Source organism: Oryzias melastigma, linkage group LG15 (assembly GCF_002922805.2).
Source record: "Oryzias melastigma strain HK-1 linkage group LG15, ASM292280v2, whole genome shotgun sequence".
Taxonomy (NCBI): Eukaryota; Metazoa; Chordata; class Actinopteri; order Beloniformes; family Adrianichthyidae; genus Oryzias; species Oryzias melastigma.
The window spans coordinates 4,414,156-4,427,274 of NC_050526.1; the positions used below are offsets into that span (position 1 = coordinate 4,414,156).

General features: G+C 34.8%; 1 protein-coding gene across 8 annotated transcripts in view; it reads left to right on the forward strand.

The window, feature by feature from the left end:
• Positions 1 to 13,119, forward strand: part of grid1a (glutamate receptor, ionotropic, delta 1a) — a 395,293-nt gene that overhangs the window by 353,064 nt on the left and 29,110 nt on the right. For all 8 annotated transcript variants that reach the window (XM_036215433.1, XM_036215430.1, XM_036215429.1 and 5 more), the window contains one exon: positions 12,007 to 12,108. In XM_036215433.1, the coding sequence (XP_036071326.1) occupies positions 12,007 to 12,108 (102 nt within the window). The remainder of the gene's footprint in view (positions 1 to 12,006; positions 12,109 to 13,119) is intronic.

A 13,119-nucleotide genomic window follows, 5' to 3' on the forward strand; every position in this document is an offset into this window, starting at 1 on the left:
GTTTTACGCTTCAGCATTTTTAGCAATCAGTTTCTGCATTTTCATCTATCATCTTCAGTAGCCACATTCAGTTTACAGCGTTCATACTAGCATTATTGCAGGTAATGCCATATATCTAGTATTTGCTAGTACAGCCTTATATATGGATAGAAAAAAGGAAACACATTTGAAAGAAACAGCTATTTCTGGTTCCTGAAGACTTTAGATGCATTAGATTAAATTCTAGATTTTAACTGTGTATTTTTTCCTTATTTGAAAAGATTAATACAAATGAAATGGTGACAATTCCCTAACTGGGGGGTTGAAACCAAGCTAATGGACTGAGAGAAGGGTTTGTCAGAGCATGACTAGCATGCAAGACCCTAAAGACAAATGACAGATATCAACATGCTAAGCACAATGCAGCTTAAGGAGTTGACAAAGCAAAACTTCATGAGGCAAGATGTGCACAACCAGCACTTTTTACCCCGTGGATCTAATACATCCCTAGACAAAGCCTATAGACAAAAGAATATTTTAAAAAATTCCCTTAGCTCAGTTTTCTATCATCTCTAATGGAAGTGGAGGCTGAATACCTTAAAAATAAACATTTCTAACTCTGGATCCGAGTTTCCTAAGGTAACCGATCATTTAACAATGAGGCTCGGTTCTCTGACCAGACAGGCACAATGCCTCAGGAAGCTGGTGAACAAAGAGGTAGCCCTTTAAGAGTTTGGTCTCCAGCCATTTGTAATTGGGTAGAAAGTTTAGACCGAGCCATATCTGAGCCGTGGATTCACAAGAGACAAAGCATTTTTTGACCAGACCATGGAAACAGTCTTTTACCCAATGATGTCAGAACTTGCCATGACTGAATGTGTTTGGTAAAGTTGGGAAATGTTTATAAGTCTATTATTTTAGGTACCATAGGAGCATATGTTAGCTGTAGGGTTGTGTATCTTTCCCTCTCACACGATGCAATACGCATCTCAATACATGGTTCACGAATCGATACATAAAGAATTTAACTTTTTGGCGATACGATAGTCTGATTCTTTTACCGAAAACACTCAAATCTTGATATTTCTTATTCATATGGTCTTTAAAAGCTACAAATAACTATGCATGCCATGTCTTGATAAATTTTATACCTTTAAACCAACATAATATTGTTCTTATCAGTAGTTTTCAAACTATACTATAGTTGCTCGATCAATTTTCGATATGCATCTATTTTTCACATCCCTAATGGATACTGCTGTTACTCCCACTGCCTGATCAATTTTTCTATCTAATATCTTTTACATCCCTAGTAGTAAGAGCTTCGTTTATACTGCTGATAGTGAGTGACCTCAGTTTAGTTAATGCTTGAGGCATCAAAAATCTAACTTTGTTGGGGATTGTTTGCCTCACAACCAAACACAACATAGAGGCAAGACTAAAATAAAAGTTAATCAATTAAAGCTTATTTAGAGAATGTAAAAGTGAAACTATATGGGTACTGTTTTGGCTACTGCTGGCATAAATACAGAGAAAAGTACACAACTTCCATTTATACAGACTACACAGATAAGTACCTGTTATAATCAGTTTCTGAGAACATCAGGGAAGTCAGTGCTAGATTCTTTTTTTTACCTTTTGTTTCAGATGGGTCTTTGTTGGCTTTATTAAGCTGTGATTTCCATTTAATACTGCTAATAATAATAATAATGTGTTTACATCTTCATGTAACAAATAAGAAAAGAACACACACCCCTCCCCGAAGCCTAAGGCTATTAGTCCTTGGAGGAGAAAAAAGCTGAACCACCCTCTTGATGTTGAACATGACTAATCGTCTAGGAACTTCTCCTCGAGTACGAGAAGAATGAAGCAGGAAATGAACAGGAGGATTGGGACAGTATCTCCACTTCTTCCACTGTTGTACCAATCTGTTGTGATGACAAGACAGCTTGTAGTACAGGTGCACGGACAGTTTGCCTGGGAACACCTCGGCACACGGAGCAGGAGAAGAAGGATGTTTTGGAGGAGGTGTAGGAATCTCTAGTGAAACTGTTACCTTCAAAACCTGCTCTCACATGATGTGTAGACGTTATGTTGGATTACATTACTAAACAAAAGATGGATTTGAATGTATTTTTCCATCGTTAACACCAGATACATCACGAAGATGAATTGTTTAAGAGAATCTAAATATTGCTTTTTGGGCCAAATTATTTTTTAATGACAAACATAAAAAAACTACTGTATTTTGATCACTTTTTATTAGCCACATTTATTTAATTTAACCTTGAATGTGCTTATTTGAAGTGACAAACAAACATCAGGGACAATGTAAAGTTCACTGATCACATAGACTAAGCCTAGACTCCAAAAACATGAAAAGCTTTCAATTTTGGCTCACACTCGGGCTTTTGGTGTTGAAGAGAAATTAAACTGACTGACATTTGCTTAAATCTGCTATTAAGTTATAGTGGGATTTTCTTATTAGCCCTCATTACCCTTCTTGATAGCTCATGTTGATGATTATGGATGTAGTGGCTCCCGTGAGTGGTACCATATGGACCATACTGCAATTCAGTCTAAAGCGAAAGAGAGTTCGATAGCCTTCATTTTCATGCTTTTTTACCTATTTCTCACAAATTTGTGAAGCAAAAAATTGAATTAAAATGTCTCTAAAGCTTATTTGTTTAAAGCTCTTCAAAACAAAATGTGTTTATTAATTTGCATTAACAAGATGCTCATTTCACATAAGATACCTAGCCACCTGTAAAAACAAAATTCAGGTTTTAAAAGTAATTAAAGCACCAGCTTCTGCATGCCAGCCACCCATTGACCAGGAAATTACTCAATCAACTACTGACAAATAACATTAACAAATGGCTTCAAGCCCACAAAAGCAATTTACAGCGTAAAAACATTGGAACCAGTCTTTCCAGGCCTTTGGCAGAGGGGGCTATAGATGTGTTTAATAAGTTTCGGTTGTATATGATAACCCATTTTCACTGACGCACCTTATTACCAAGTGGCAGGATGTTGGTTCTCTCTGGGAAATATGGTGTTTCTGTGGCTGTACAACAACAGAGCATATCAGAACCGACCACTGACTGTTTTTGTTGGCATTTGATGTGTCTGAGTGTGTTCCCTTTCACTGTGCTGTGATCCCATAGAGTGCATTATCAGTAGTGAGACTAGATGACTATGATTAACTTCAGGGTTGGATCATACCAATAAGGTCCCTGTTTGACAGACAACATCAAAGCTGGAATATAGATTTAAATCACTATACTTCTAAAACAAGTCACCACTGTGTGTGGCATCCAAACTTGTCTGATTGGAAGTTATTTAGTTTTACAACAAATTCAAAATTGACTTGGAGATCTAAACCCTTTAGCACCGGAGCTGTAGCCAGTAAGCCAGTTGGGGCGGTCGACTCCTGATCGGAAGATACAAGTATACACCATTTACCAGTAACACCTTCATAACACACACTCTTTGACCTAACGTAACTCTTTGACCATTTACACGATCAACGTAAATTCTGAATGGGAGATAAGCAACTTTACATATAGTTTTGCTCTTTCATGCAACACTTTACAAATGTAAAGTTTTATATAATGGCACATGTGTAAATTTTTTTATAACAACTTCAGAATCAGCTGGAATTGCGTTAATTGATGGAAGAGTTACAGTAGTTTTAAGTATATTGTGATTTTATTACAGAAAGGATGTGGTTTGTGTGAAAACGGACAATCTAAGTTGCAATTTTACAAGTATTTACAAGTACTCCAATGAAAATGTTCTTTTTTGTGTTCTTAAAATGCTCATGTAGCATTTTTTGTTTGTTTTGTTTGAGAGGACTTATATAACATTAAATACAATATAATAAAGACAATGAATACAGTTTTAATTTTAGAATTTAAACAGTATTTCTGGTTCTAATTCAAATTGCATATTAAAAAACCGGATGCTTGAAAATGCTCAGACTAATGACACAGCTACTGAACATGACCTGATGAGTTTTCAACACTCGTGCTGCAGCGAATTGAGATTCTGCCTCAAACTGTACGACTGGATGGATCTAAAATTGCTCGTTGTTATTTTTGCTCCGCTAATGTTAGCTTGGGGCTATAAGCAACAAGGACGGGGCGGGGTTGCTCTGTGTCAACAGTCCCGCCCACAACCCAAGAATGAATTTCTAATGACATACTGCTGTTGTGCATAAAATATATTTTTAAAAAGCGACAAATGCTTTTTTATTTTGGCAAAAAACTTTATAATCACAATTTAAAGATCACTGGGAACAATAGACGCTAAAAATTTTATTTTTTTTTTTTTTGTTTGTTTTTTTCTCTTGGTCCCTCTTACTTCTTACATATATTGCAAAAGATCAAAACGAGTTGGAAAAACATCACCACAATTTTATTTTGTTAAATTCTCTTTGCTTTTTTCCATTTAAAGAATGCTTCCAATCTTGCAGCGGTAGATTTTTTTACTTTGCAATCACATCATCAACACCTGACTTTTCTTGCAATGATATCACAGCATGGAGCTAAAAACATCATTTTAAAGTTTGAAGTTTGCTCCACAAAGTATTCATTTTTCGACTCAGCCACACTTGTTATAAAAACCCAAGGTTGAATGCAACGGTCCAACATATCGCTCTCTTCTTTTAATGTGTTTGATTCAAAAATGGAAAGGAAAGAAGAGAGACATGCTGGTGCACCGCACTGATCTAAATGCATCAAGGTAAAACATTGATCTTACAAGCAAAAAATGTGACCCGACAAAGTAAATGAAAGAATGATGGAAAACAGGAAATTAAGATGTAAAAAAGAAAAAAAAAACATCCTGTTTGCCGGAACTTTTTCTCTCCAATTTACAGAGTAAATTTACTCCATCTTGTTTCTCAATTCCTTTTATATTCATTTCCATTTCCCTATTTTTCCCCGTGTCTCTGTCTGACTTGGTTTTGTCAAGTGAATCCTGCCTTAGGTTGTTTTAGAAGAGGTTAGAGATGTGCAATGTGTCAGGCTTATCTGTTGTATATCAGAACAGATGTCTGGTCTTGTTGCTAAATTTAAAGGATCAGCTTCTTCAGCGCGTGGATACTGCTGATTACGGATAGCAGAACAGATGGCGTTCAAACATTTTTCTTCAATACAAACATAAAAAGTGCATATCGGAAAGTATTTTGTTCATCTGAACTGAAGCCTTAAAGAATAATCAGGACGATGTTGCTTTCCTTTATTCGGTGTGTATCTGAATGTGACAAACACTGATAGTGTTCCTTTCAAATTAAAAGTTTCAGCTTTGTTGTAGAATTCTGGAAGTTTTCTAATAATAATCTGCTTTAGGTGTCAGCATGAATAAGACTGAGCTTGATACCAGAAACCTACAATTCTAATACATAAATGTACTTAAGTCATGACAGACACATAAGCCAGAGCAAATAAAAAAAATAGATGATCTGTCAAAGCAAAGCTGAAAAGCAGACACTTAAATATACTGAGGATGACTGTGTTAACTGAAGACAGCTGAGGAGGATTATCAAATGAAAACAAGTGAGACAGGGGGGACGCACAAATCCTGAAAACAGAACGTAGACCAGAAAAAAAAATGACAGAGATCAAGCAAAACCAAACAAAAGAGCACAATCTTTAGATTTGGGTTTTTATGCTGAAATTTAAATCTTGGAGTGACTCTGATGCTACTTCCGAGCGTGCTTTTACAGTACCATTAAGTGTTCATATTGGTCTGTTACTACCCAATACCAGCGCAGGGCCAGCCCCGGGCAAGGGCAACCTAGGCAGCCACCTTGGGCACTATCTGTTGGAGGGGGCGCCTAATTGCAATGATTTTTTTTTTTTTTTTAACGGTTTAACACAGAACTTATTTTGTGTAAAAATGTAAAAAAAAAATGGTCACAATTAAAACCATGAATAAAAAAACTCAAAAGTTTGACATAATCGATAATTTTATCTGGTGTTGTGCCCCTCCTTTTCTGACTCAGTCACTGTCAAAGCTAGGTGGTGGTGGGGGTTATCTCCAAGTATTTTTTTTAAAACTTTAAGGATGAAAAAAAAAAGCAAAGCAAGTAATTACGTACACACAAAATCTTGTTTCGCCGATGGTGCCATGCAGCCGAGGGCCGGCCCTGTATTTGCGTAACTACTCGCAGTTGGAATGTGCGAAATCTCGCAAATTTTGTTCCAGGTTTTCCTTTCACCGCTCTATTCCGATATATAAAAGACTTTGTGTCATATAATTCTGGCCAGCCACAAACTGCAATTATAATTTTTTTCATGATTTACCCCGGGCTCACAAGGTTAGCATTACAGTTCAGGTGCGATGCGGGAGCGATCTAGCTACAGCCGATGGCTCATATTAGATACTGGTTGGCTGCAGCCACAGACTCTGCCGCCGACTTCGCAAAACTCCAAACTCACATACATTCATGCTAATCCCCCTTTATTCGCTCTGGATAAGCTGCGGCGAAAATTTGAACCCAACGAAACGGATTTGCAGCGCCGCAGAGGCCTGACCGCAGACACAGGACGTGAACGCCTGCTGTGGGATTTCCTCAACGTGGAAGCGCAAAACGTGCTGACTTTTCATCGAAAGTGGTCGTTTGAAAGCATGTTGCTGTTAACATGACACCTCAACCTCTCGACTGAAAATGTTCCCTAAAGGTTCTTCCTCTCCTTTAAGAAAAGCATTTTCCCTTTTTATCTGTGTTAAGGAAAATCACCCCAGAAGAATGATACACCAAAAAAAAAGAATCGCCTTCATCTCCCCATTCAGCTATGGTGGTCTTAATGAGACATTCTGCACCAATCTAAGTTTGGATGTGTATACATCATTTTATTTCCAGGCGTAACTAGTTTGCAATTTTATCACATATTGTAGAATTGTGGCTGAATTTAAAAATAACCTTCCAAAAAAGTTTAAGTTTTTTTTTTTTTTTTTGCTTTTGTTTGTGTTTTCTTCCCTATGCCACCAAATCATTAAATCTACACAGTTCCAGCTGCGTGCAGTGAGCCTCAAAGGAATCTAGGGACCTTTTCCTCACTTGTGCGGGTGACAAACATTAATCCACACTGCCTTCTGCTGAGACCTGAACACAAACTGTTCTTCCAGTGAGTGAAGTTTTAGAAAAATTAATTGTTCTGTATTTTTTTAAGTCGGTGCCTTTACACAACTTTATCTTGTAGATCTGTGGGCAATTATCTGAACTTTATGATAGTTGGTGGATTTTAACTGAAGTTAGTTTTGTTCTACGACTTTCATGTTATTTTTAAAGCGCTCCAACACGAAGAAGTTTAGCAAAAATCTACAAATTCATACATATAAGGAAAAAAAATGCATATAATTTGCACTTTTTCATTCAACTTTATAAGTAGATAGATTAATCTATTCTGGATCAATCAATCTATCAATCAATTTACTATTTTAAATAATATCTTTGGGCACTTGTGACTCTAGTCTTTTGTGAATATTTGAATATTCAACATTAAAAAAAACAGTAGTTTTCTGGGCTGCATCACTTTTTTTCTTGATGTATTGGTGAGAGTTTGAAGTTTGCAAAGACAATTTCCTTGAGGAAATTGACTTTTTGGTGCAATCCAACACTTGGTTCCTCTTTTCTATGCTCTCTGCAGTGAAATGGTCTTCTGCCTCAAATGGCAAATTTCATTCAAGAAAAGTGCTGACCCAGCATTTGTTTGTTATCAATCGTCTCAATAAAGTTTTGCAATCACAATACGCAACTCGAGTGGTTTTTGTAGACACGTGCCAGGGTTAAAAATTCATCTAATTTCATGAAAATCAAGAAGTTGTCAGGTCTTACAAGTAATTTTAAGACAACAAAGAAATATGTTATTAGACTTAGCTGATTTTATCATAACTCACTGCAGGGATGCCAAAATAACTTTGATACAATTGTCCTCTTGTAGCAAACTGATCAAGATTGATCTTTTTTTTTATTTTAATTTTTTCTAGATTCATTATTATTTTAAGAATTAAGCTCTCATTAAATTATTATATAAAGAGAATAATACTAAAAAAGGGTTCAATTTGTATTAATATGTGCACAGTTCAAACTAATATAAATTTATATTTCAAAATTTATTTCAAATTCCCGTTTATAAACTTGTGAAAATCACTTTTTACATTGTCAGTCAATGGCGTACAATCAGGGCCTGCAAAGGCTTCAGTGAAGGCCTAACATTCTCTGAGACTTTCACATACGGAGTTTGTTTTTACAATAAGTGTGCAATCGTAGTGAATTCATTCTATATAAATGATCCATTTATGATAGAACTGCTCCATAAAATTATATCCATATATAGTGTAACAAGATGGTGTTAGAAACATAAATTCTTTAAATTTAATTTAAACTCTTACATTTAAGTAAGGGGGAGCATTTTGTTTTTGTTTTTTTGCCTGAAAAAGTCACTAGTATTTCATAAGAAATGGTTGGTAAGTGAATGCTCATTTTTTATCCTTCATCATGACAGAATTTAGTTTAGTTTGTGCCTAATAATTTATATAAAAAAAGAAAAAGATTTATATGTTTTGGCTGACAGAAAATTGGACATCCAAACCTAATCAATAAAAAAGGGAGGTAACCCCTATAGACCTGCTTTATGTCAAATATCATCAAACACAAGCAGCGTTTCCATTGACTATGTAATTGCACAAATTGGATTTACAATAACAAAAATAACTCGAAAATAACTTGTAACTTCAAAATAACTTTTATTGAAAAAATGGGAAGCAATGGAAACATTGTTTTTTAACTTAATTGAGTCATGTGACCAACAACCGGATTCCACGCTTCCACAAGAGGTCCCACAGCATCACACAGCTCATCAAAAGATGAGTGTATCATGCGGAATTGTTGGATCCACGATTTCCCAAAATCTCCTTATTCGTAGCCGCTCCCGCTAAGCTCGCCGCTCCATGTCTTGAATAAAATGCTGACGTCTCCTTTGATAGATGATGATAAATCTGCTGTAAATCAAAGTATTGTTGCCGTCTTTTTGAATGACTTATCGCTTGAGTTGGTTTGTATTTATTCGCAAAATTATTATTTATTAAAAACTTTAATTGCAAAATTGTGTGGTTTTTTTTTTCAACATTTCTATAATTTAGATAAAGTTTTGTGCATATGTGTATTGAAAAAAGATGTTCATTTCAGTTTAGACAAAGAAACTAACAGCAATACCCAATAAACACAGTCAATGTAAATTTAAAAAGCTTAATATTTTGATCAATTGCAATACCATTGCTGCACCCATGTTGTATCCCATTGTATTGAAATGGGCTGTGTTTTTTTTTTTTTTTTTTAGTTATATTTTTACTAAAATCTTGAAAAATATGTTACTGCAGCAGAACTATGACTCGAGCTTGACTCTTGTGCGTTTTACTGTTTATGGACAATAATTGGTGTTCATTAAGCCCCATTACTGTTGTTGCTAGAGTTTTTTTTTTTACCCATAAAACACTTGTATATCAGAAAAACATTTTTTGTTTGTGCTTTGGAATACAAATCTCTGCATGTTTCCACAAATAATGAATATTTTTATTCAGTGTGCACACTGTTAAATTGCATTTAGATTATGGAACAATAAAATTAGTCAGTGGTCTTTCACGGCTTCATTTTTTTAAATCTAAAAGATATCACATTAATTAAAGATGGCCGAGTCCCTGCTCTGAGTGTGCTTCATTTAAATTGTTCATGTGTTTCTCACTTGAATACAGGCCATGTAGCTTTTCTCTGTTTATCATTAGTGACCTTCCCAGTGGCACGCCGGTGTGCATCGCCCTATGAAGTAGAAGTCTCCTTCTTAAGTGTGTTTAGCAGAGTGCTCAGTGTTTTTCACAGAGGACAAAGCTGGTCATGGAGAAAATAGCCCCCTGTGAGGCAGGCAATGTGGACTGACGTGTTGCCTCATCACCTGCTTGGAAAATTAAACGTGCACTTTTACATAATGGTGCACTATAACACTGGTTTTACCTATAGAACATAAAAAAACTTAACTACAGATCCACAAAATCCAAACAGTCCAATTTCCAACAGCAAAACTGGTTTTAATGTTTGGTTTTGTGCCTTACTTTAATCAAATATCAATACAGTTTATGTTTTACTGTGTTATAATGCATAGAGCGCCGCACACCGAGCATTAACATTGATCTTCCTAAAGGCGACATGTGTACTCAGTCTTTAAGTAAACAAGTGAGATAATTTATGACTCACATCCTTCAGAGGAGACGAGTGTTTACCACTCAAACAGGTGGATTGGAGGCTTGTTTCACTTTCTTTGATGATATATATTTACTTAAATGAGACATAGAGGTTAATTCTTCAAATTGCTGATGTTGTTTTTCTCAATAAAAAAATATATTTTTTTATATCAGGTATTTTTGAGCATTCACACGATAGTGATTCTCCTTTACGTATATGTTTTGACACATACAAACTCAATCAAACTTCAATTTCAGAAATCTTGGTATAAAAAAGTTCAGCTTGTTCAGGACATTACTGCCTATACTTTTGGTATCTACAAACTTTATAGTTTTTGGAATATTAAGCAAATTATTCCCCACAAGGAATGAATAAGAAATTGTTCAAAAACTGAAATTATAAAAATACTTTCAGTTAAAGACACCATTCAAACTTTAAAATCTTCAGCAACTACCGGATTTTTTAGGGTTATTTGGCTGTTTTAGGCTAAATTTGGAAATGTTCTAGTTTTTTCAGGCTAATTTGGAGTTTAGCTAATATTGTAGCAAAAATAGTTGCCAAAATGTTTTGGCACAAATTAGTTTTTTTTAAGATCTTTAGGCACAGTTGGAGTTGTTAGCTAATATTTTAGCATTATGCTAGCTGTTTTGGGAAAAATGTAATTTTTTCGTGTTCTTCAGGGACATTTGGATTTTAGCTAATATGTTAGCATTATGCTAGCTGTTTGGGGAAACATTTACATTTTCAAGTTGTTTTGGCAAATTTTGAGTTTAGCTCATATGTTAGCGTCATGCTAGCAGTTTTGGCAAAATTAGACATTTTTCCATTTTTTTTGCTAAATTGGCATTTAGTTAATATTTTAGCAAGCTTTTTTTGCTTCAGCATTTTCAGCTATCAGCTCTAGCAAATTTAGCAGCTACATTCAGCTTACAGCATACACACTTGCATTGTTGCTGATAATGCTATATATTTATCTAAGTTTTTCTTTTAGTGTTGTTTCTTCCTTATTCATGTTCTTCTATCTTGTTCATGTGTGAATGCCCTCGTTGCTGCTTTCTTTATCAGTTTTTTTTTCATCTATTTAAAAAGTTATTGGTGACTTGTTTGTGTTTGTTCTTTATCGGTCATGGCTGTATTCAAATTAAACATGAAAAATGTAATAAAAAATTGCAATTGCAATTCTAGTTTGAGCTAGTTAAAGTTATAACGCTTCTAAATTCATTCTGTAAACCTTAAAGGAAAATGTCATCATCCAATCTTTTCTTATGTAATGTTTGTTATTGTATTGCATCCACACAAGACATAAAACATATACAATGTTGCAGCCATATTAGCTATTATTTTTAACCCTTTACTGAACCACAATGTCAACAATTTAAATAAAATACCAAAAAAATATGGCTTTTCACAGGAAATAAAGGGTTAAAAATCATTGTGATTTACATGTCAGGATTAATTAATTGTACCAAAAATTATTCACATGACACCACTACTTAAAATATTTTATATATTTCAAATTTAAGCTTATATTTTTACATGAACCAATAACATTTAAGCATTTCTTGATAAATTAACACCAGCTACGTTCTTCTAATTATATCAATTAATGAGTCAAAGATTATTAGATTAAAAATAACGTTACAGCTGAATGTTTATTAACACTTTATGCACAGAATAAATGATGGCTTTGATTGATCTATCAGTGTCCAAATAAACAGATTTATCAAAATAAATGGCAACATATTTCAAGCCTCATCCTCGTTTTTCTTTCTCTTCATTAGTTGGCCACATGGGACTCCATCCGAGGTTTGAATGGTAGCCTGAGGGAGAACCGAATCGACAGCAGCATGCAGGGGGTGACGCTCAAGATTGTTACATTACTGGTAAGTTGTGGGAGTTTACTGGATCTATTAAGACTTTAACCTGAGTGGGAAAATGTCAGCATGGGTAGAAAGGCAAAAACATCAATAGTTTTTTAGGTTTGTATTTTCACCCAAAGATTATTCATGGACTAAAGCACTTTAGGTGGAAGTTCATATTTTAACACATTAAAAAAGAAATGGAGGATTAATTTAACAAATTTAAGAGTACATTGTGATCCATTTTAATTTTGGGCGAAATCTGTTCTTGATTTGAGATCAAATAAAGTATTGCAGCATTACACTTTATTTTCTTCACAGAGAATTTTGCAGTTTCTCTGTTAAGTACATTTCCATTCACTTTCCAATCACACTTTTGTGACACTATCACACCTTACAGTGACATTGCCATTGTTGTAAAAATGTCTAAATCCTTTTTATTTGAGGAAAACTCATTGACTGTAAAAGAGAACTGGATTGAGGAATCCCTCCCCCCCGCATGGTCCTTTATTGCAAATTATTCAAGTTATAAACTGACCAATTATATGTGAGTCCACTTTGAGTAGAAGGGATATGGACTTCGAAACAAGTTTACTCCTGATTGGAGACAGTAGTTGCCATAGAAACGTTGACTCAAACCGACTTGGACCAATCACTGTTGTCTGGTTCCAAAATGGCGACGTTTGTATTGTGGAAAAAATGGCGACTCAATTGGCTTCATTTCACTGGAGCTGGTAGTACAGTCATTTTTTATGGGTGACATCACACTCGTTCAGTCCAGTTCTCTTTATACAGTCAACAGAAAACTGGAAATATCCAGCTACAGCAGCAAAAATGATCATTAATAAATTACTTTTATAATAAAATTAGCCTTTTAAATTTTGTCATATGAATTTTAACAAATGAACTCTTGACTGATTCACGTATTCTTACTATTGTTATATTATTACATTTTCCTGATTTGGTTTTACAGTAACATTACTTGTTTAAGCGATATTTACCATTCCATTATGACAATTTTATTTACGGAATACC